We start from the raw sequence: 25,266 nt of genomic DNA, 5'->3' as shown, positions 1-25,266 counted from the left end.
AGCTTATTTACTTCCTTTTATATACTATTTTTCACCCACACGCGCCTGCCTCGTTTCCATAATTCCCTCCATTTGTATGGACAAAGCGCGTGCGTGACGTATAAATAAAATTATAGACAGGTCAGATCACATTACTAGTGTACTCATAAGTAACGGTCGTTCACTCTTACCGACAAATAGTTGATTCGTTTATTTATAGCTTAAATGGCTTTATGGCTAACTTTTACAATAGCTCTGCAACCACACACGACAAAATATCAAAATTTTCAGTTAGTTTTAGTGTGGAGGATTTTGTAGATTTTATATTTTGTTTTGTGATGCTTAACAAGACGTTCAATTCTCAATATGCTACCGGAATTTAAAAAAGAAATTGTTGTTTGTCATTTTCGATGCAAGAGAGTTTGACTCATTTCATAAGGTGCAGCTTTGTATATTTTGATCCTGTAATTGCTCCCACATGAGTTGTTTATTCTTAAGGGTATGTATATGTGGAGAAGAGGATTTGAGTGATAAAATAGCCACAGTAGCGCGTGCATCTGGTAATAGTAGTGCATGATGCATCGTGTATAATGAATTATGACTGTATAGAGCTCTGCACGTTCCCGCCACTACGTAAAGGTTTTAAGACTTTACCAACAATTAAATCAACGTCTCTGAAAATCATACATCATTATTAATTAGGATCCTAATTCCTTATTATACGCAGTTTTGAAGAGCTTCACCCGATAATGACTTCTGTTCAATAATCGACTAAAATCACTCTTCAAACTACCAAATCTCCGTTCGAGCTTTCACTTTCTTCACATAAAAAGTAATACATATGTGAGTATAAAATTGTTCAATCAATAAAACAAGAAACTATGGACAAGGTCTTCTGTTTCCTTTAAATATGCAAAAATATATTCTTACAATCTTATTGTTTGAAATTAAGAAGCATATCCCGTCATGTAATAACTCTGCTTCAAGTTTTCTAACCAAGAAACCTCCCTAGAACGCACAAGTATTTTTTATCCACACATGTACACTTACCACCATAAAATCTCTTTCACGCAATATAATAACCCAACTAAAGAAGCTCTCTTTGTTTTTGCATATCTACTTCTTTACATAAAGCAATAGTTTCCCAAAAGTAAAAAAAGGTTTTCATTCTATACGCAAATTCTTTGCCGATTCAGATTCTATGGATCTGTAATCATCTCGAACTCTAACGGCTCTCCAGTCAGAGTCCTCTTTGGTTTGTCTCAGAGCCATGAAGTGAAGTGCATCACTTCGAACCTGGTAAATGTGACAAGCCCATGGGTACGAGTCAGGTGCCGACCAAACCTTCTGCTCCTCAAACTCCGTCTGCTCGGCCAGAGACGTTGGCATGCAATAGACTGTGTTGAGCTCTGGCTCTATGAAACCAGCCACTGCAACACATCCAGGAGAGATGAATCCCTCAGGAGCTCGTGGATGCCAGATCGATACAGGACTTATGTAATCATCTAAGCAATTTCTCCACACCTGACAAGGGAATAAAAAATGTGTCATGCTAACAAAACACAAACTCAGTTTTTAGTTCTATTGCAATTTGGATGTTGTGAACTTAATACGATGGATTCTTGGTTCAAAATATTGCGTGGTTAAAAACAATGGATTCAGGGTGAAATTAATTGATGAGCAACACTTACGAGGTCATAACCCACTGGAAGTGCAAACACCCGATTGGCGTTATTGTAAACAGCAGCAACATTTGGGGGATGGCTACCAACATGAGCTACATCACCCACTGACACGAATCTGGCAAAAAAAATAATGCTTAAGTTTCCACGGTTCAATGCAGAATGCAGCTACAGCATCACCGTTAGGGTACCAGATAACCAATTTATGAAATAATAAAATATTTGTCTTTTGAAATTTTCAATCTCTTTTGGCTTTACTTACCCCTCTGGACAACTGGGTCTCCAGATAGTGCACACTCCTCCATCTTCCGTATCCTGAAAGCAAAAAAGAAAATAATTGTAAAGCAAACCTTAAAACGATTGACCTGGTGGTTAACTAAACATGTTTAGTCTCATAAAGTATGTCAAGGATCCTTATTGACATCCATTGATGAAGAGGGTTTGAGGTTTTGATCCTAGTCTCCACCTCTTAGATTAAGTTAAAACCCAAAATTTTCGAGTGTCATCAAAAGAGATAAATTTAAAAGGCAAGAAATTCAGAATTTTTCTGTCCTAACTGGTTGATTTGCACAAAGAGCAGCCCCTTCTTAAACTTTATGATATAGAAAGAAAATTACCTGCTTTTTACACAAAGAACATCGACCTTTGGACTCTCGCTCACTACTCCAGATTTTTGAGAAGTTGATACTATGTTTGACAAGCTTTCTATCATCTGAGACGGAGGTTGAAGAAGAAAGTTCTCTCGACTTAATAATAGCTTTGTTTTTGTATGTTTTTGAGTCTCTTCCATCAGTCTCATTCCAAGCAAAATACACATGTCTCTGGCTTGAAGGTACCTGCAATGGGAAGAAAGAATATTCAATAGGTGTGTATTGCATCAGCAAGAGTTTCCATACTTGAATAATTTGCACTGGCTAGTACGTTATGTGTAATATAAATCAGAAAAGTTAAGCCATGTTTTATGGTCATAGTTTTTACTATTGTAAAACAGAAGACCAAATGTAAATTTTCCTTCAATCATAGCCAACTTAATTGACTAAAATAATAAATCTATAACTATAGATTGAGTAGGGATAGCAATAACCTTGAGAATAAGATTTTTCATGTTAGACTGATATGCTTTCCACATTTTGCGCACTACTGAACAGATTTGAACAGCTTGGGGTTCTAGTCCATCTGATTCTTCTGGCACGCTGCACTTTATAACCTGAGCAAAACTCTCTGACTTCCGAAAACTCTTCAGATGCAGTATGAGATGCGAGGGCCTTTGGCTACCTGCCTTTGCCAATTCCAACGCCATAAGATCCTCCCAAGGCACATCCCACATGATCTTGCTGGGTTTCTTATCCATCTTATCCAGATCAGAGCACTGAATGGAAGCAAAAGGTCAGCTAATAATCTAATAATATAATTTTAAGACTCTAATGGAAAACCCGTATGTGTAATCGTATCTTGTTTGTTTAACCTGTAATAACACAACTCTCTTGTTGGTCACCATGACAATACGTTTGTATGGAACAAGGAAATGCTCTTCATAGCAATCAGACAAAGCGAATTTTGAGGGTTCCCTGAATATTTCTGTACAGCCAAAATGCCGACTTGCTTCTGCTAGGTGAAGGAGCATCTGCAAAACCACATAACTAACAGAATTCAGAACCAGTTTGGAGTTTTGAGCATGAGTGGCAAGCTTGACAAGAAGAATGTAAGTTCATAGCTTGCTTATAAAATTCTCGGTATAATTTACAACATATCATGTAAGGAGACTGAAAGTGTAAAACTATAAGATTTAAATAATAAAATTGTTTGTGGATTTAAGCATCCAAATTTTCTCAATATTGCAGCCGCACTAGTAGACAAAGAAAGAAAAAACTGAGTCAGTACCTGGCCAATAGCTTCCTTCTCATCATATTCCCTGAGGATACCGTCAGCATGAACAGCACGGGGATTTCTAATTCTCTCCAAGGCGGTCCTGTTGCTCAAGACCTCCAAACATCTGGAACAACTTGCTCCAATTCCATCGACAGTCAATGAGAAAAAATCTAATGCACCACTCACTGGTTGTACGATAAATCCTAGAAAAGCCCGTCCTACCCCATGGGCAAACCCTAGAATACCATTTTGTCGAGCGCTCTCTACAGGCTTTGTAACAACTCCTGATACCCCAAACGCAACACCTTGTGCTAAGGCTTCTGTTCCTTGAACAATTGCATCACCTACACCAGTGATCCTCCTCGACCACACCTGATTCATTTTCAGACCTCTTTTAAGCAAACTGACAAAGTGACCATTTCAACATTATAGTAAGAAAGATGTACCTGTTTTGCCCGTAGTTGCAAGAATTGACCATCAGTTGAGAGCTCAGCAAACCCTTTGCTAAGAGAAGCCAGTGTTGAGCTAGTCATACCCAAAACATCTACTGAGAATATCAAATGTAAGGGATTGTGGATCAGATCTCTCCATATGCGATTCCCAATGGCTGGAAGGATTGAACTTTTCCGTATAAACCTATCTCTGTGCATTACTCTCCTTAGATGGACCTAAATGTAGATATTATTTTGAAACATTAGGAATATTCTCGCTCTCTATATTTTGAACTAAATTCTAACTATCGCAAAACAATGAATTAGCTTGAGGTATCAGATATTGAAACGCTTTCTAGCCAAGAGTTTTTCCATGACAGTCCAAGATAAAATCGTCTGCGCTACTTATCTCGTACTGGGAGTCAAGAAAGAACAGGGCTACTAACACAAGCTCATGCTCAACAATTCATAATTTACAACTGGTTCTCAGTTCTCACATCACATGAACTAGACTCCCATGAAATGGAACAAGGTATCCCAACAATTAGTTCTATTACCAGGTTGTGCGGGAGGTAAAGCCAAGGAAAGAAAGTAATCGCTATTCCATTTCATAAATGGGAGTAACTTTCAAAGGAAAACGAATCACCTGAATTTTGAATGCATTTCCTACAGCAGACAAAATGGGGCTCCAAACACCAAGAATTCCATGAGGCCTCTGAGCTGGGGCTGTTTCCAGTGACACCTTTAGCCTTACCTCTGAAACATCTATGAGGCTGAAAACCACCAACAAAATAATACATAACTTAGGTTCAGAATTGCCCAACTTGCATGCCAAAAGGGCCAAAAAGTATGGACTTTGTCCCTGATATGGTATAATTCTAAAGAAGACGAGAATACTTTATATGTATCTCGGGATCAACTTGCGCGACACTAGAACTTTTGGGGAGACGGTCCATCTGAAGCTTATTGTAGAAGTCAGCCGACGCCCAAATGATAGGCTCGTGAATGTTTAGTCGCCAGGTATTATCTGTCACCTGTCAGTTGAATAGAAAACACATTATGTGGTTTCGATAGTATCTCAAAATTACGTTTGAGTCCATGGAGATACATCTCACTAGAAACATACCCGTACATACACATATGGATACACTTGAATGCCATCAGTTTCTTCATTACACATTGTAATTGTCATCTTAAGCACTGGTTGATGACTATCTCCAGTGTTATCTGGTGCCAATAGTACTGGCATCAAAGTTAGAGGTAGCTGGTTATCAATCTGTAAACGACCCAGAATGATTTTGAACCTGGAAACCATTAAAAAGTATACTGACTATTCGATTCCATCATCGCATTTATACATGAAAACAGACATAAAAAGAAAGCAATACTGCAATATTCGAGTTACCTGCTGGTTCTTCCCTCATCATACCCAGTAGAGTAAGATACAAAAACTTTTTCAAGGTATAAGTATGATAACTCTTTCGGTAAGTGATCTACAAGAGAGATCCCAACTAGTCCCATTTCAATTATGAACTCCAGAGTGGACGTCTTGTGTTCTGTAGGTGTCTGAGGAGTAGAATATCCATAATTCCCAACCGATGTCAAAGATATGATTTCGTTAGAACTATGTGAAGTACTGTCATCATCGGTGAATCTAGCAATCTTGATATTACCAATTTCTTGAACATGAAAGTTCACTTGTAACTCCCTAAACAATTCAGAATCCACAACACCTTTTTCCATGTCTAGTTTGAAAACGCCAGAGCGGTGATCACTTTCAATCTTTGCATCCAAGAATTTCTGACCATAAGGATCTTCCCAAGCAAAATTTGATGTTGTAAGAGGTTCCAACAAAACCCACGAATCTTCACCAAAACCAGATTGTCGAACACTGATGCTTTTGACAGTTGATCTATTTTCAACCCTGGTTTGAAAAGTTCAACAAAAAAAGGGAAGATAAGGAAACTAGAGACAGTTTCACAAGCATGTTTGTCTGGCGCTTGTAGAGAAGATACCTCATAGGACCGTTGCTTGGTCCAAGTCGGAATACAACTATAAAACGTGACCCTTCTTCATATCCCCGTATCTCTGCTTTCACAAGTCTCCGTGCACCATTTTGACTCTTTAATACAAGAACAATTGTGTCCTCTCGAGTAACTTGAACAGGAAATGACCATTCTGTTTCTCTTAACCGGACCTGAAATTAAGCATGTCATTAGTAGATAATACATTATTAACGTGAAAAATGATGCTTTTACCTCTCAAAATAAAAACATATGTAGTACCCAAGGGAAGTATGCATATGTTAAACCATCTAACAACATAGAGCATAATCGACTTGCATTGAACCTCGAATTTATTGCTCCTAGATGTCTAACTGGTTTGACTGAGAAAATATCATGTTACATGCTTCCAGCGGACATTTTAATCAGCAGCTTTAATAATTCTTCTGTTTTCCCCCCTCAGTTTTGCAACTCAGTGAATAAAGGAAATATACAAGGAAATAGCTCGTGGCGAAGATTTTGCAAGATTAGACAGCTCACCTGGAGTTCATCTCTCCCACTTGGCTGAAAAACAAAGGAGACCCTCGAATCATAAGCATGGAGTACTTTTGGTTCATCTCCACTGTTCAGTTTAATATATATGTCTTCACCGATCCTGTTGGTGAAAGTCATGAATGGTCGAACAGATATGATCTGAAAATAAATATGAGTCAGTTAGTAATAAAAAAAAAGATGTAAAAGATAAAATGCTTGTTACCTTAGTAGGAACAGACTGGTAAGAGCAAGGTTTTGTAGATAAAAACAGCCGCATGCATTTTCCATCGGGATCATATGCATCAACATCCAAAGATCCATCCTATTAAAATAAAGCCGACAGTCAGCAAAACTCGATTTTTAAGAAAACTAGTCCTTTGATAAATTCAAGTGATATATAACTGACCATGTCACCAAGAGCAGAAAGATCTTTTGCAGGACCATATTGCTGATTGCCAGACTGAGATATAGACACGGACAGGCCCAGAAGTTTGAAATTCAAAGTAGAAGCAATTGTATGACCTTCATATATTTCTTCTTCAGTTACTTCATCCAGGACTACTTCTTCATTCTTTTTATTTCGAAATGGAAGACCAACTTTTCTTGTTTGCTTCTTCCCTGACAGATCCAGAAGTCTAAGTGTAAGTGAGGGACACCTTGCAATCGAAAACCAGAACGGAGCGTAGAGGCGGATCATCTTCGACAAAAATTTCTGCTGTTCATCGTAGTTTTGCTCCAGTAGTACTTGGGCAACCCTGCTCGCATATATTCAACAGAATGAGACCAAATAAACCAGTAAACTTATATAATTCAATACTTCAACAGAAAGGACAAGACCTTCCAGTGGCAGAACTTATTAGTCCAATTGTCTTCGCAGGAACACCATTGGGGTGAGATATAAGGACAGCTTCCTGCCAAATTCAATAAACCTAATAAATAAATACAAGAAAGGATAAAAGAAACAGAATGAAAATTCTGAAGGTGATGTGAATCTAGGTTTGATTTCCTAACTTACCTGCATTGGTAGCCATCCTCTTTGTGGCAGCAAAGAAAAATATAATTGGTTTCTTATATCGACACTATACACCTTCACAGTTTCTCCAGAGCCAAAAACACTTCTACATCGACAAATAAAATGACCACTGGTTTGCATCTCTAGTACTGAGTACTCAGCTCCAAATGGAAGACAGTTTGCTATTGAAAAAGGCGATTTGACCACAAGAGTCCAATCTTGAATAGGGTCCGAACGTATGTCCTTTGCAATTTCTGTTGCTTGGATGTTCAAACAGAACCATAACTTTTTATTATCTCCGGAAGTTCTGCTTATCTGAGTACAACATAGCAAGTGCTCAGATTCAGTAAGATCTGATATACATATTTCAGACTCAGATTCACAAGCAGTCTCTTGTTGTCCTGGCCTTGAAACCACAGAACTCCAAGAATATTCATCAGAACCATCAGGCATTACACACTTCAGCTTAAGAACATAAGATGCAGACTGTGCCAATCCTGATAAAGGAACCGGCAACGTATCACCAGATTCTAGAAACCCAATAGGAAGGTCTGGTATTGAATTGACTTTAGACTGCAGGCAGAAATCAAGTAGGAAGTCAGTATTGTTCTCCACCGAAACTAGAGACCTGACATTTACGTATCTGTTTCCATCCTGCATACTAACTTCACTTGCAACTACATCATTTCCCAACCGCCAACAGGCAGCAGGTGCAGCATAATTCAGCCTCACTGTCGTCCAAGGACCCTCAATGCTAGGACTTACTTGAAGAAATCCAGATTTTTTTTCACTGGAGGAATTGTTTCGGTCCACCACATTCGACTTTGCTGGCAACAAAACGGCGCATCTTATTTTTCCGTAGTTCTTTTTCTGATTCCCTTGGTTCATGCCCTGCAGGATAAGGGAAGGCAATTCATCACCAATTTAACAAATCATGTTGTTTTGCTTTCCGTAATCTGTAAACTCGGTAAGCCAAGAAATCCTTTACATATACATGTATAGATATTAGATTATTAATATCATATTCTACACATCGATGATTAAATCCCGACACAAAAGACATGCCAAGTTCAGCTTTTTTTTTTTTACCGTGGTTTCGGTTGTAGACAAGTCTAACCAGACAAAGTCATTTGCATAATTATGCTGGTGTAGGTTGTCCTTCATATATCGTGCTATCTGCTTTAAAGGCGCTGAAAAAGTCCCAACAATCGCACCTAAATCGTGAAAACAACATCAATTTCTATACCAAAAATGAAAGAAACACTCCAACTCGAATATATTAGCACGTGATTATATAAGCCACAATAACTAAAGAAACGAACCTTTTCCGACGTCTGTTACTATTAATTCCAAGATATAGTCCTCCTGGGAAAATAAAAGAACAATACAGTTAATGCCACTGCAACCTTGATCTTGAAGGCCAAAAATAATAACCAGAAAAAATAATACTCATAGTCATAATACATTTAATTCTAAAGTTGTACAAGAGAGGCACCAAAATTAGTAACTAAGATTTGCCAGGCTATAAGCAATGCATTAAAACTGTTTCTGCTTTTCTTGGATATTTAAAGACGTGCAATGAATACTTGTAAGACGATAATCATTAATAGAAACAGAGTGCAGCAGTATTCAGGGGTTACAAATTAGTTTTAGGCCAACAAAGGATGATAGATGTCATGGAGGGAGCATACCAGAGATTCAATTCTGAAGAAAAATATTTCACTCCAGTCAACCAGTTCCAGCTCAGAGGACAACATATTTGATACATTTCCACAAGTACGCGCACTTTGCTGACGAAGCACTGACTCAACTGGGGAGGTCTGATTGGGAGACAGGCGTATGATTCCAGTGTATTGGTGAGAAGACAATCCAGAAGTTCTTGGAAGCTACAAACATATCATAAACGGATGTAAGAAATAAAGGTTACTCCACATAACACCTTCTGCAACGCTTCTATGTAGATCAAAATAATTCATAAACTCAGTAGAAAGATCCACTAGGGATACAAGCCATAAAGGAAGAAAGAAACGGAAAGCGCATGCATCAAATAAACTCATATGTCCTATAGCAGCATAGACAAGTAAAAGAAGAGGAAATAAATGGAGATGCAGGAGAGAGAGCCTGGGAGGTAGAAATATGTAAATAAAGGTGCCACAATACATGTGATCATTGTTTTAAGCAGAAAGGTACCTGCGCATCAATCACAATAACTGTAACCATTATTCTAGGGTTCCTGCATAGTTCTCCTCTGAGGTGAGAATCCAACATATTGGTCAAGACGGGAACTTTTACAGGTCTCATGTCTTCAGATGGCATCTTTACAATATCCTTAAATCCTTTGATTTCAGTTGCTCTGATATATATATCCTGCCCAAGCTTGTTTTGTGGAATTATGTAATAATTTTTCTTCTGGTGCACCTCAATGACCGATGTTCCATTGTCAACTAGGGGAAATGCTCCCTGTAAGAGGTAGCAAACGTAAACCAAGAGAGAAAAAAGATATGACTCCTTTAAGAGAGAAGGTTAAACCAAATAAGTCTACATCACCAAGGAAGGAACACAGAAGGACCAAAGGAAAAGTTCTCACTCTCTCTTTATGGTAATCATGGGTGTTGCTAAGACTGTTCCAACTAGAATACGCCTGGATAATTGTATTAGCATTTGAAACTGAGACATTCACATTCAAGTCCTTTGAAGATGTCAAGCGTAACTGAGAAACCGCACCAAAGGATCTAGGATTGAACTGGTACCTGAAACCCAATGGAACATAGCCTTTATACAGAATATACTCCACATTTGTTGGCTATATAACAGACTGAATAAAAACAGCACATCACTTAAATCCCACAAAGGTTTTAGACATTAACATTTCTACACTACTGAGTCTTAAAATGGCACTGAATTAGAATAAAAAACCTTAAAAATCCGTCTGCAGGCTCAATGAGAGGTTCCCATGCTTCATATTTATCATTATATGACCTGGCCGCTAAGGAGAAGTTGATGGTTGAATTTGTGTAGTCGGTTTTGCCAAGTAATCCAAAAATTATATTGTTCAAAGATACGTTAACCAATGGTACCATCTGCACAGTACATAGATACACCATTATTCTCATGCAGATAAATATGCAACACCCATTAACTTGGTTTTCTTACCAGTCCCCCGTAGTCATCAAAAAGGGCAGCAGAAAAAGTTCCAATTTCTGCATGAATGACCATGTTATCAGTCCCCCCAGGTAAATCCTGGTCTGCTAGCTTCAAAGCGAATCTCCTTGGTGGTTTTTTCAAACCACTACGGACAATAAAAGTCTTCAACTCATTGCCTATGCTCCATATACTAAATGGTTCTGCCCTCTGCCAGACATCAGAGGTATCCCACAAACTATCTTCGGCAAAATGATCACCAGCCACCATATCGCTACGAGCGCATCTTAATTTGGTTAAATCATATGGTTTTGAAGAGCCTTTACTTGCAACACAACCCAAAGAAACAAAACCCGGTGGTGCTTGAGGCAACCAGAAAGATATACTTTCAACTCCGCGGTGTTTCTTGACACGTCCAACAAGTTGGAAATCAACAGCGGCTTTAAGGATCTCTTGCTCGCTAGTATCATGAAGAACCACACAAGAGTTTGGAGGTTCATACCTACAAATTCACCCCAGAAAGAAATTAACATCCAACTTGCAACAAGAATAGGATGCACAAAAATGATATAGTACATCATAGGATGACTTACCCACTAACAGCAATATCTCCAAAATAAGCCATCCCTTCAGAAACAATTGGTCGCCATATTGAAACTTTCTTTTGCGAACCTGCGCCCCTATTCCACCATATCAACTCAAAGGTGGCAACAGCTTCAAATCGCTGACCAGAGTTCATAGAATTCAGTGACTGTGGCCGTGTGGGCTGAATATTATCAGTAGTAGTATTAACATCCAAATAGCTGGATTCTTTTGGCAAGACTCCAGTCGATCCAAATAATATATGACGTAGTTCATATGGTCTCCCTACTAAGCTGAGAGTAGAGGGATCCGCAGGTAAGAAACTACCAACAGAATTATCCACACGCCAGAATGCTAAACTTGACCGAGAACTGCATTGTACACAAAAGCAAACATACAAAATGTCAATCATCAATGGAGGAGAATACTTCAAACTGACTTGACCAGCACAGATGTACACTGCGGACGTGCTACAATGGATAAACCAGAATCTGAAAAACAACTCAAATGAACAAATAAACAAATTTCGGCATCTGCAAAATCAGATGTTACCAACTAAGAGCTAGTGCATTGGGTAAGAAAAGAAAAATAATCAGAAACCTAAGAGATGTAAAGTTCTATAATCCAGTTTTCACTTGAGACTGTTGCATATGAATCACATAGACAAAAGGCAAAACATTTTGTGCGAAATGTCAGGAAAAACAGACAGTAAGCACGTTTGCACATGGCTACACAATGTAATATACATCCTCATGATTTCAGCTTGTGCATGTATTGTGTCCATGTACGTAGAAAGTGAGCTACTCGTAAAAGTGAGAAGTTTGTAGCAGCGTACATATCTGTGGAGCTGATGGCTATACAATCTCTGAGAGAACAAGGGGAAACAGAAGAAGCCAGGATGCAAAAGGCAGAGGCCAGTGAAGGCGGTGTACTTCCACTTGATACCACACAGCTTAACGCTACATAACCCTTTGGTGCTTCAGGGAACCAAATGAAACATGCATTATCGCCTTCATCATTCTCTAAAGGAGACCAAATCGGTTTGAAAGATAAAGGCCTCTTCACTCTCATCAAATTGGTGTTGACAACAAGAACCCCTTTAGTTGGTGGCTTGTCCCTACCATGTATACACAAATTAATTAACTTGAAAAAGATCTTACGTAAACAATTACATAGTATATTCTAGAATGGTAGACTAACAATGGTGTCAGATAGTCGCCGAGACTTGCAAAACCAGGGGGTGGATGGGGTCTCCAGAACGCATATATTTGATCTGTATATGGATCTGCATGCAATATAAGTAATAAGAACCAGGTAACGAAGATTATATGAATTGATAAATTTCAACAATAACTGACATACTCCTGATGGTCCCAATTTTGTCAAACTCTGAGCAGACGACAGTCATTTTTCTGGATGTCATCCTTAGAAATGATAAAATGTCTTCTTCAACAGCTATAAACAATCTCAAGATGCTGAATGAAAAGTTCATGAATATGTTTGAAACTGAAAGGTGTATGTTGGTCTTCCCAGAAACACTTGAATACTTTACAGAGGTGTCGAAAGGTTCCAGAATTTTCACTCCGTTACTCTCCATGGTTAGACCCAACGTATGAGCACTCATTTCAATTTCATCATTCTTTATAACAACCCTGTACCAGAAAAAAGACTGAATTATAGACTACAGATGTGCAAGAAAATTATCACTGAAAATCATGCAATTAATCATGTTTGAATTTCAGCTCCAAGAAGACTATCACAGAGAAGCCACATACCTGCCAGAAGCATCCAACTGAGCATGCAAAAGTTTGTTGGAGAGTAATGGCGTTTTAACTACGTCTTTTGATGTGTTGTAGAAAGTAAGTTCTGGGCCGATAGCCTGCAGAAGAGGAAACGAGCTTCAAACATATAAAAGGAAATTTTCTTGGCTTAAATGCCCATACAGAGAAGAAAGTTGGCACTATAAGAACCTGGAACTCAATGATCAATTCCCTGGACCTCTCTGTTGTGGTATTGGGAGATTGAGAACTCAAATCTTCCTTCCTCTCAGAGTCTTGTTGTGGGGATTTATGATATACTTCCAACTCAACCCCATCCTCTCTCGAAACAGAATAGCTGCTGCATGCTCCCAAAGAGATACACGAATCCAAAACTTGGCCATTCTGGGTCAATAGGAATAAAGTGAGACAGACTAAAAGAACAACGGAAATAAATTCATGAGTAGAAAACATTTTTTATGTAAGAAGTTCTAACCTTAAAGACTACGTTTCTGAATTGCAACCTTTTCCCACTTCCTACATATATAATAGGCTCTGTACTACGTGAAGAAAGGATGCCTCCATTTCTATCTTTCAGGTACAACGTGCCACCATTACCATCATAAACAAAGTTATCAAATTTCTCATCTTCAACGATCAAAGGACCCAGAGGAGAAAGAAACGCTTCAGCAGTTTGTTGCTTGTAGATAGATTTCTCCATAATAATTGCGTCAACCATATTAAGGTTTTTATCTTCTTCACTTGATAGCACACTGCCTATAGTAGGGACAAAGAACTCTACCACGGCAAGTAGAAAATCCAAAGCTACAAGAAGCTGTGGCCTTTGAATAGAAACGGAAACAAAAGTTGACAACTGACCAAATTGCGCATCAAGAGTGAGCATCGAAGGAAAGGGTCTAATATCACTCCCATTGGTTACATGTGACTGAGCTAATCCCTGATCTTCATCAGTCTGACCGTGTGACTCTCCAAAAACTAAATCTGCAGGTCTTCCTACAGCCAGTCTGAACTCTTTTTCAGTTCCTTCACGGTTGTCAATAACGCTGAATCCCTTCAATGTTGCAGTAAGAAAACCTTCATCGTGTGTATTGGATTTGTAGAGCAGCCAGCCGCCAGTGATCTATAACAATACACGAAAAAATATTCCAGATGTTAACTCAATGTGTCATGGGGTTGTTAATGCTGAGTAATCCCCTTTGAGATTAGTAAGGTAAATTTCTAGGACAATATAGACCATGAGAAGAGAAAACGGTAACCAAAGAAATATGCTGGGAAAATGTAGGATCCCATAAGACCAAGCACATGGCTGAACCCCAGAACTCCAAAGGAATTACACATAAGGCTGAATTTGATAATGCCATGTCTATTAGAAACAGCACAATATAGTGGAAAATAAAAATACTGACATCTTTCTGGGGAACTAATTCCAGAGTGAAGCAAATCCTCATAAAATATCTATGCAAAGTAATCCTCCACTCTGGGCCCTCTTCAAGAAAGAACTTAACAAATGCATAAGCCCCCCAACTCCTCACTAGTTGGTATTTACTTATATCTCTCATATATGTATCAGCTATGGCATCTCTACTAGATGAAAGAATACTCCTAGATAAAAATGACACATGAAATGAACATGGTTCATGGAAACGGACCTGTACAGCGGCCAGTGGCGCATCTCTTGCTGTCCCAGCATACAAACACAACTCCACCAGATTAATGACAACAGAAACCTTCATTGAAATCCATGCATCACTTTTCTCTGTTTGAGCAGCATTGGGATTCTCAGAACTAAGATTTTCATGTAAGTTTCTTGAAGATGTCACAACATCACCACTCAATGGTGGCACAGTATGTGGAAGCTCAGAAATATTAGACTGTGCGCACTCTGTCAAGATCTGGTATTCCCTATTCGAGAGGGCTGCTCTTAATTCGTCTATCTGATAAAGTAGGAAATTTCGAAAAAGCATGAGTAAGAAAGTATTACGCTACAGACCCGATATAAAACATTATCCTTTACCTCGATAGAAACTTCGATGCTCGGTGTCTGATGCAACAAGTCTCGCAGAGATCTGTTAATGGTTACAGAAACCCCTTTTACATCTTGAATTATGCTTTCACCTATTTCTGATCCAGAACCAACATTAAGGTTGATATCCATAACCTGTTTTAGGGTCAACGGAAAAAAAATATTAGTAGAGTATCATCAAAAAAACATTGCACAAAAAAATTGTAATGATTAAAGCGGTATCAACAGAATAAATCATGCTCCTCCCAAAATCCAAACAACAAGATTCCTCACCATTACTTTCATTGTTTCTACGTGAACTGCATTCAGCTCATTTTTGTCTCCAGCAAACCACTGAAAGGTATTGTTCACAGTTATATGCACAATATCAAGCTTCAGGTAACTGCAAAAATTAAACAAAAAAAATTCAAAAAATAGGGATACCACTCATAAACCTAGAGAATTCAATTTTTATAACAAAAATGTGTAAAGGAGAAAAAAAATAGGTGAGGAAGTTCAATATCCAAGCATGCACTTACTCAGGGCTATCAGTGTGCCGAGGCATAACAATTATGGGCTTCTTAAGAGATAGATCTAATTTAAGAGCAGGAGATCCTTCAATTTCACTAGTCGTAAACCACTTCTCTGAGTCCGTAATTTGATCCTTCATCTTGACAACCCCTTTTGAATCACTTGGCACAAGCCCCATAAAGTATTCAGCAACCTACATTGTGGAGACTGATTGTAGGAAGCAGTACAAAAATTTATTCGTATCTATGCAGAGAGAATGAACTACCTCTTGAATAAACCGATTCAGATAAACAATGCGCACTTCAGAAAGTTGTCCAGAGAGACAATAGTCGAAACCTTCATGATCTTCATCAATGGCACTGAATGATGTGAAAGCCAACTAGCAACACAAAAGAGAAAAAAAAAAAAAAAGCAAATCAAGACAGACAAATACATGTATGTCTTGTACGGAGTACATTCATATTTCACAAAGAGAAAAATGAAAAGAAGCAAACAACCAATACCTCAACAAAAGAAGTTCCTCCAGGGTCTCGCATATCACAGATCCAAAAGTACATATGGTTGTCTAGAAGGCTGTCATCACTGATTCGTAAATTTCCAAGACTTGCCGTAATACTGAACGAGTTAGGGAAAACCTTCAAAAAAATGGGAATCAGCACAGAAAGTGCCCACTTAGCATATGAAAATTTACTATACTGAAGAAACGAGAAGAGGTCAAGTTAGGAATGCAATTCAAAGAGAATAATCATACCTTAATATCTGTCAGCAGATTGTCTTGTGACAATGTAGCAAATTTAGTTCCATTCTCATTCATAAGGAATATCTGCGCTCGAGCCATGTTCAATGCCAAGTTGAAAATGATTCTAGATTTCCCCTTCCCTAATAAACCCTTGACAGCTGCATCCCTAGAATCTTCAAATCCATCTCTTCTTGGAGAACTGTGCTCTCCAGCTACAGGAGAGTTGTCCTCAAAAGATTCACAGCTTGGATCCTCAACATTAATAGCATTTACAAAGTCCAAAATAGCAAGAATTGTTGGCCTTCTACAGAAAAATGATAGTGTAGCTAAAGTTACCATGACCTACAAATGTCAGCCAAAAGATAAGTCATTTAGCATGGCTTCACTTAATAACAATGAATTAATAAGATGTCCGGACTGGAAGACGCAAAAGCAGAAAACTGTGAACCTGATTATCAATGTTCTTATATTGAGGTGACGTCTGATGGTATATGACTATCTGAGCCTTCACGAAACTATCCAGTGACTCATTTTTCTCATGCCTAGTGATATTCTTATTGTCGTCAGGGAGCAACCCATCCATTCGACTAAAACTAGGGGTCCTGAGAGATGTATAGTCAATGGAGTCAACCAAGATTTCTGGTGCTTCATAAAACTTTTCCTCCCCTTCACTAGAAGTAGGTTCAATTCCTTCAGGGCTCCTGCTCTCAGCATCTTCAAAGGATGGTACCACCTCTGCAGACTGGATAAAAGATCTTGCCAAATAACAAGACTCATTTAAATCAGAATGGCTAACCAAATCTTCTATTTCCAAAGATTTCAATACAGTCCCAATAAACATATCAGTCCCTCTCATCGAAACTTCAACCTGGTTTGACAAAGACAGACATACTTTCAGCAAAACGATATAAGAAATGGACAAAAAATAATAATCAAGAAGCATACCACCTTACCTTCCCACCGATGGCCCTAAACTCAAACAATTTACTCTCGCTGGCAAGAAGCACCGCCATGAAAGAAGCATCATGCTATATAAACATATACTCAGTCAAAGCATGTCTCAGCTAACAACTAGAAATGGAATTTATAGTTTGTCTTTACCTGATGACCATAACTGAAACATATTTTGAGTTCATCAAGCACGCCGGTTACATATACACTCTCCAGCTTAGATAAATCAAAAACATCTTTCTGTTCTGTTTCTGACTCCTCACTATCAGATGAGGTATCAGAAAGACCGGCTATGGGAGCAGAACCCTGTATATTTAGGTGAAATTTTAAACTTTAATCAACCAAATAGCAAATTGTCAAGGGAACTGTCTCACAGTAGACGCCCAATTTATAAGTGGAAGTAAGTTCAATATCTCCAGTCAGTCAAAATTAAATTTACCGAGGCCCGATAGACAGCACCCTGTAAACGGCTGTGCCATGTTTTTCTGGAGTCTTCAGACTCAAACATCAATATGAGTGCACTTACATCCTCCATAACCTACAGACAGGTAGAGATGTAAAAGCTGTAGTGTCAAATTTTCTTTAATGTTTACAATCAACAGAATGACATCTTAGACCCGTCACTGATGAAAACACACAATCAAACATAAAAAGCAGAAGCAAACTTTCCCTGCATATAAAGAATCAAGTAAATGAGATGCCAACCTTCTCATTGATCCGAGAAGCATTACGAATGGATAAGACATGCTCTACTCCTCCAGCAAGCTCAACAGGAACTTTGTATATGTGCTTCCCTCGTAAGCTACAAAATATATTTAACGAATCATTAGACAAGAAGGTATATGGCAAACAAAGAAATGAAGAGATAGAAATAGGACAATCAAAATGAATCAAAGCAAATAAAAATTTTGAATGCTTGATGAAACAGCATACTATTTGGGTAATTAGTTCTCACTAGAGTTACAAACAGAGATCAATGACACCTTTAGTGGAATTTGAGTGAGACAGGGAGAGCTCGATAACCCAGAGTATAGCGTTAACTTAATTTTCAAATGGCTCTGATAACATAAACCATTGAGCACAAAAAGGTAATCTTGCAATACTCTTCCCAAATGTTGACTTTCGTATTTATATACCAATAGGTTATATTACATATAAGAGAGCTGGTTGTCATCAAGTTTGTACAGGCCATTTATTCTATACAATCACCTAATCTTTAAAGCCTACTACCATAGCCAAATTGCAAGAGTTGGAATCACACCTGGTGTATTGCTTATAAGATTTTGAGCCAGGACCTTCGAGCACGTAGATAAAAGGACCAACTAAGCATAAGTACCGCCGCTGCCACGTAGCTTCTCTTCCCTATTCATGGAATTGTGATAAGTAATTAGGGTCCATGTGGACAAAGAGTTTGCAACCAAAAAATCAGTTCTGGTATGTAGAAAGAAACTGACCTTCCAGCTAAGAATAGATAACCAACCCTCAAAATCAGCTTCTTCCCATGGACGAAGGATGTGAGTGCTCTCATCATCCTTAGTTTGAAATATCTGTGCGACTTGCATCAACCTATGGTATCGAGCTGGTGAGAAGTGAAAGCCTAAGGACGGTAGCCGCACAGCAAGTCTGGTTGATGGGTACGATGGGTTTGGTCGACGAATCTATGCCGCAGAACAAGCAAAGATGTTGCTATAAATCTAAAGTCTGAAACAGAATTCTTTTTACCAAAAATGAAATTGTCAGATGTCTAGAATTTACCTGTTGAAGTTTTAAGAGTACCCCACACTTATCAATAACTGGCAAGAAAGTTACACTGCTTTCCCTGCCAGAAGCAGATCTTTTTGAGGACAATTGTTTCCAGGAGTAATCACCATCAACAAGTAAAGCGGACACATCACTCAAAACTAAATCAAACTGCAGATACATATCCATTTCCTCTGTCAGTTCATTCTTATAGTCGTCCTGCAAAATTTATATACAAAGAAATTAGAGAACCTATATTAGAAGACATATGAATTATATTCTTAAGACAACTGACACTTTTATATTTACCTGGGAACGGATGACCAAATTACCCAGGTCTAGAAGAAGCTTTGTAGAACGATGATTATCAGGACGAAATTCGGTTGGAATTGTTATTTTAGGTGCTGCAATATCTAAGTCTAGAAGAAACCTGGTTATTTTGTACAACGTCATTTACTATAACAAACATGACATAAATTTGATCAAAGAGCATATGAGAGTACGAACAGACCGTGAATGATCTTTCAATGCTCTGTTCATTCCTTCTTGTGCAGTGCGTCTAACTTCATCAATAGTTGACTGAGAAGATAAGCAAGAGGTTTATAATGATTAAAGTGGTTCCATGTGAAGCTGAATATAGGGAAAGTTCAGAAATTTAATTCCAACAATTTTTTTAATAAGCTGCCAGACACCATTGTAGCTCACGTGCAAGGTTCATGCTCAACAAATAGTTTTGCCATATCCGCACAGATATCAGCGATGTAAGCTTCATGCCAGTATAAAAAAATTGTCGCAAGAAATTCTCTAGTTTTAACAGAATTACCCAGTGTCTTGTACAATATTAACAACAAACAGAAATTGCTTCCTAAGATCCTAAGTTCAACATGATGATTACCAAAGATAGCTGACAGGCTACAAAACCCTAATATACACATGTGTTTGCAAACTGTATACACCATAGCCCATAAATAACACACCTGTACAGCAGCTGCAGTCTCCAAAGCTATCGTCTGGCTCACAGCAGTTCTGCTTTCAAAGAAGTTGACAATGCCATCAATGGAATCCTTTAGATACTGCAGATTGCAACACAATCAGCCACATATTTGTTTTGACCAAGAACTGCTAAAAAAATTCTCAGAGAGAGGTCACGTACAGTCATATAACATGGAGAAGCTTTGGCAACAAGACTCCAGTCAACTTTAGCATCAAATGGCTTATAACAGAAGACAGCTAGTATAGAGTGTGAGGCAGGTGCACTCTGCAGGGAGGGAGACAATTTTACGAGTTTAAGATACCACTGATAATGTTTTAAAGCCAGTAAAACAAAATGAATTCCACGTAAAAAACCTCAGCAAGCAGACCACTAGGCGATGACAAGCGATATCTCCCTAATTTAATGTCAGCGATCTTTGTTTCTGGGAAAAGCTTAATGGAGCAATTAAGACCTTCGCATGATAATTCAGCAAGACATTCCTTCTCCCCATCATAAAGTTTTGAAGCACTATGCCTCATCTGTACCTCCAAGTAAGTATGGAGAGCATCAGGTTTTGCATTGTCGATAATTGATTGCTCATCACCTTCTTTGTACCCTATGACTTTATTTAATCGTTCCCAATCTTCATCTGTGAATTGAACAGATTCTCCTTCACCTTCAGATACTTGACTCTTCCTGAAGGCATACATACAAGATACTTTAGAAGAAATTGAGGGAGAAGGAGTTGGAAATTTTGAAGGAAAGGGAGTAACATTCACCCTCCAAACGGCCACCATGAACTTTTAGCTTGTTGCTTCTTCGAGTAATTTTCTGCTTGTAGCGACCTCTCAACAAACTTGTGCGCCAACATCCTTTACAGAAACTCAAGGAACTTAGCCATAATTAGAAATGATTACCGAATTTATCCTTAATTCTACATCATATGAAGCAGAACCCATGTATTATGACATACGGATGTAAAACAGTGAAATGTCATGGAGGCGAGCAGAGAAAGAAACAGTCTTATGAAAATTCATTTAATACACAAGACCAAACCTTTGCAAAAATTAATTGATATTCTTGGATGCAACTAAAAATTACTATTATTTACGAAGCAGTATAGCTTACCTCCATTGCAAAATGACTTCCGTATCAAGTTCCCGGTCAAGGGCCTCGATTTCTTCATCATCATCAACAACTATCCTATTGATATCAGATTTAAGCAACGAAGCATAATAGGTGATGTATCTCTTCCGTAGACTAGTGTACTTTAAAACGTGCTCCCATGACATTCTCCCACTGTCAGAAAAGTAACATTCTCAGAAAATGTAAACAAAACCTGATGGGAGGAAGCGGTTTCCACAACTAATACAAATAAAGCAGAAAGCCAGCGCCAATCAGAAACATAGAAATATATTTACATTTAAATACCTTGCTATCTTAATTTGTTCTGAAACAACTCTGTAAGCATATTTCCACCAAGACTTTGCATTGATTTTCACTGGAACAGATGGACGGTAATGTGCATATTTCAAACGCTGATTAAACGCAGCAAAATTATCAGCAAGTTTCATGACATCCCTGTATCCTCCCTGAGAACAAACACACACACAATCAAGACCACCGGGACAGCCATATATAGAAAAGGGTAGAAGCCTGATATGTTTCGTTTACCTTTGATAAACAAAGTGTCACATCGTCTAAGTTTACATATGCCTTCTGCAAAGGTTGAACATTATTGGAAGATTCATTTGCTTGAGACTTAGAATACTTCGCATTCCCTGAGACAGGTTGTAGAATATAGAAATGCTTTCTCGTGAGGCAGTCAGCTGGCTTACCATCCTTAGTGCCAAATCTAAAAATCTAGATATTTGCACGCACCGAAAATTAGATTGTGGGTAAGAGACACTGGACTTGATGAATTATGTTTGAACTATATACATGACTTTGCTTATTAATACCTGATCCCACTCAAAAGGAGTTAAAACATCCCATGGTTTGTCAATATGCCATGGAGAGATGTCAGAATCAAGATAGAATGCAAGCCGATCAAGTTCAACAGACTGCAAAAAAAGGGAAAAAGCAAACAGTTATAGCAAGAAATTATAATGTAACGTATCCTTGGTTTTGTTTTTTGGCATGGGTATTCCTTTCACAATGCAGTCAATCCAGATATTAGTTCCGTACAATGATCTACTACATAACACTAACCCTCCAAAAGAACAGTCCAAGTCAATCTTCTATACCCATATAACCTCAACTTACTGATATATTACAATAATAAACTACCAAACTACATACTTACAAGCAAACGTGCATGAGAACTTAACATAAAACCCTCATAAAGAAACAAAACTAAGAAACAGAGGGACCTTAAATTCAAAGTAATCCATAAGACCAGAAATGCTTGTGCGAGTCAGATATTGATGAACAAATCTATACCTTTTGGATGGAGTCCAGAGTCCCACCAGTAATAAAAGTCTCCTTTCCACTCTCATCAATGGTTACCGCTGAGAGTTTCTCTAGTGTAACACCAGCTGCGAACGGGTGGCCGGGATTGCTGCACATTTTAATAAGCTGTTAACATACAAATGTTTAGACAATCGAGAACAAGAAAAAGTGCTTCTGTTATAATTTAGCTACCTCTCTAGATCCTCGTATCTTATGTGAATATTTGATATTGACAGCTTCAAATTTCCAACGATTGTGTTGACCAATGATCCCATCCATGATTTGTTCTTTAAACAGAAAAAGAAAATATGGTTGTTAGTTTAATACAATATTTCTCCCTACGTTATCTACTACGAGAGAGTAGCACCACACCATTTCAGTCTGTAGTCGACGAGCTCTTTCTACTAGTTTCGTTTCCATTTCCTGTTTACCACAAAACAGAAATTTTATTCAATAACTCAAATTAGATAATGGCATATGGTCATAACATGGCAACATGTCTCACCCGTATTAGATTTCTTTTTGCCTCCTGGATAGAATCCTCACTACATCCTTCAACATCAGTTGCGGGTTCCGCTAATACAAAAATCCGGTCAAGATAAACCACTACAGGCTCCTGTCCAAGCCTAGTCCATGGTACCTAAAACGATGATTTTTAAAACGTATCAATAAATGGGTCAAATTGAGTGTAGAAACCAATCGGAAGGTGAATTATTGAAAGGTCTAGTCCCAGAAAATTTGATATTAACCCTAAAAACATTAATTAATGCATAACATTGAGTAAGATCACGTACAGAGACCATGACAACAAGTGAAATACTATTCATGAGCAAAAGGGGTAGATAAAATAAAAGATAACTAATGCACTCACGTATACATTCTTTAGGTAAGATAAGATAGGAAAAAAAACACACACAACACCTTGAGTTTCACTGATCCCAGAAATCCAGCTTTAACCCGCACAGGTAACTTCAACGCGTTAAGTGCTTCAGGTTTTAGTTGCATATTTTTCAGCTCTACATCTCCTGCGAAATCAAGTAAAACCAAGAGCTATATTAAAAGTGAAAAAATCGAAAGCAATTTCACTGAAAGGGATATGCTAAATCCTTCTTATTATTCAGTCATATGCTCTTAATTGTAACTGTGAAAGGCAACTAAGCAACTATTTTTATTGTTATTGTGGCATCAAGCAACTAAGCAATTATAAAACAACCAGCAAAAGCTATAAAGCATGCACGAAAGCGGGTAGTTCCGTCAAACAAACACTAAACCTTGAATTGTACTCCCACTCGTCTGCCAATAGCTAAACCTTGAAGTGTGACTATTGACTTTCCTATCAATAACTACACAGAATATAAGTCGAACTGAACCCAATACCATAAAACTAATTAAAACCCAAGAGGAGCTCTTCATATACATCAAAGTCACATCACACAAAATCTGACCAGTTCTCACATTCATTCACAACTCAAAATCGCTACTCAGTAGCACATTTTGGACTTTATAAACTCAAAATCCAGACATTACACAAATTCAACAAGAAAATCGGAAACAATCTCACCTTGCCAAACACTAATCTTAAGAGCTTCCTTATTCAATCCCCTCACATAGTTCCCCAGATACCTTTGTAACAAGTACGCTACCTGATCTTCCAACATCTTTGAACTCTGCAAATCAAAATTCTAGCAGCAAAAGTGGAAAAAAAAAAAAACCAGCAAGTCGAAATCAAGTAATCGTGTGATTAGAAGAGACGAAACGCCTCAGAGTTCGATTTCGATCGGAGTAGAAGCGGAAACGAAGGAGACGCATGTGGATCGTTTCCTCAAGAGCACGCAAGAGGCGGTTGCAATTGTGAAATAGTCATGACTCATGACTTGGGGGAGAGTTACGGCTCAGTAAATGGAATTATAAAATATCTTCTGTTGATGACGGTGCTGCTGTGATTATCAGATATCAGTTGTCATCATAAACTTATTAAAAAAAATTATACTAATTAGGGATTGACATGAGAACTAAACTAAACCGTCAAGATTCAAATTGAACCGATATTTAATTTCAAAGCAAACCAAATTTCAATTATAACTGAACCGGTTAAGAAATTCTTATACCAAATAAACTAAACCAAACAAATGCTTATGCAACCAAATCGGATAAATCCAATAAACCAAAATTTACCAAACTATGTAATTTCTATGTTTCAAAATATTTGATATTTGAAGTTTTAGTACATAAATAAAAAATATTTAATTTCTACTCATTTCTAATTAAAAGCACAATTTTTTTCCTACAATTAAAAGCACAATTTATTATTTACTTATCACACTTCAACCAATAACAAAAGGGATGGTATAATACAAATAGTCAAAAACAAATTAAAACAGTAATTAATTTTACATAGAAAAAAAATTGTACATCACTTAATTTGAAACAAAAGAACTAAAACAAAATAAATTACTAAAAATCATTCATTTATATCTAAATTCAAACCAAGCCAAATTAATATGGTGAGGTGATCAAATTTAAATATATGTTAAGTGTTATGTGAGTTAGCTACTTAGCTCCTAAAACTTTTAGATTAGATCAAATATATAAAATTATAAATATACAGAAAACGTATATCTAATCTATATTAACATTTTTAAATCAGTTTTTTAAATAAATCATATACTTCTAAACTATTTACAGAAAATGTCAATGACATTAATTTCCCCCAAAATTCAGTTGGCACATGATTTCAAAAAAAAATTTCCTTCCGATTTGCTATTGGTGTATTAATCACCTCAATATATATTTAACCTCTCAGAACACAATATTTTTATCGTCTTTAAAAGATTTTTTATCAACACTTTAATTTTAAATGCAAAACAA

The 25,266-nt window shown here is 37.6% G+C and overlaps 1 protein-coding gene across 1 annotated transcript; it reads right to left on the bottom strand.

The window, feature by feature from the left end:
• Positions 1–859: 859 nt before the first annotated feature.
• Positions 860–24,279, bottom strand: LOC17878854. Its single transcript, XM_023777916.1, has 63 exons — positions 23,960–24,279; positions 23,320–23,423; positions 22,904–23,038; positions 22,771–22,821; positions 22,591–22,685; positions 22,390–22,507; positions 21,909–22,010; positions 21,622–21,810; positions 21,379–21,539; positions 21,076–21,246; positions 20,727–20,819; positions 20,322–20,643; positions 20,128–20,232; positions 19,952–20,047; positions 19,486–19,553; positions 19,284–19,404; positions 18,990–19,193; positions 18,689–18,892; positions 18,496–18,596; positions 17,940–18,036; positions 17,674–17,772; positions 17,385–17,540; positions 17,237–17,311; positions 16,732–17,151; positions 16,296–16,625; positions 16,048–16,179; positions 15,810–15,923; positions 15,553–15,737; positions 15,308–15,416; positions 15,026–15,169; positions 14,661–14,945; positions 13,487–14,131; positions 13,204–13,395; positions 13,009–13,112; positions 12,596–12,885; positions 12,434–12,518; positions 12,069–12,350; positions 11,245–11,604; positions 10,664–11,153; positions 10,427–10,590; positions 10,098–10,260; positions 9,701–9,970; positions 9,202–9,396; positions 8,833–8,875; positions 8,600–8,724; positions 7,514–8,401; positions 7,336–7,409; positions 6,905–7,253; positions 6,722–6,820; positions 6,505–6,657; positions 5,977–6,158; positions 5,367–5,885; positions 5,088–5,265; positions 4,859–4,995; positions 4,608–4,734; positions 3,977–4,198; positions 3,543–3,902; positions 3,127–3,285; positions 2,746–3,030; positions 2,279–2,497; positions 1,924–1,976; positions 1,671–1,779; positions 860–1,503 (listed from the first exon to the last, which is right to left on the bottom strand). The coding sequence occupies exons 1-63, from the start codon at positions 24,054–24,056 to the stop codon at positions 1,144–1,146; spliced, it is 12,564 nt and encodes a 4,187-aa protein (XP_023633684.1). The 5' UTR covers positions 24,057–24,279; the 3' UTR covers positions 860–1,143.
• Between the last annotated feature and the right edge of the window lie 987 nt (positions 24,280–25,266).

Source organism: Capsella rubella, unplaced genomic scaffold (assembly GCF_000375325.1).
Source record: "Capsella rubella cultivar Monte Gargano unplaced genomic scaffold, Caprub1_0 scaffold_7, whole genome shotgun sequence".
NCBI lineage: Eukaryota > Viridiplantae > Streptophyta > Magnoliopsida > Brassicales > Brassicaceae > Capsella > Capsella rubella.
This window is presented reverse-complemented; position numbering and strand designations above follow the sequence as displayed.

Excerpts from the sequence above, each read along its gene's own strand:
- LOC17878854 (XM_023777916.1), bottom strand. The coding sequence starts at position 24,056 with ATGTTGGAAGATCAGGTAGCGTACTTGTTACAAAGGTATCTGGGGAAC. Across the intron at positions 22,822-22,903 it reads CAAAAAGAAATCTAATACGG|GAAATGGAAACGAAACTAGT; the intron begins GTGAGACATGTT and ends TGTGGTAAACAG. Across the intron at positions 1,977-2,278 it reads GTTCTTTGTGTAAAAAGCAG|GATACGGAAGATGGAGGAGT; the intron begins GTAATTTTCTTT and ends TTTTGCTTTCAG.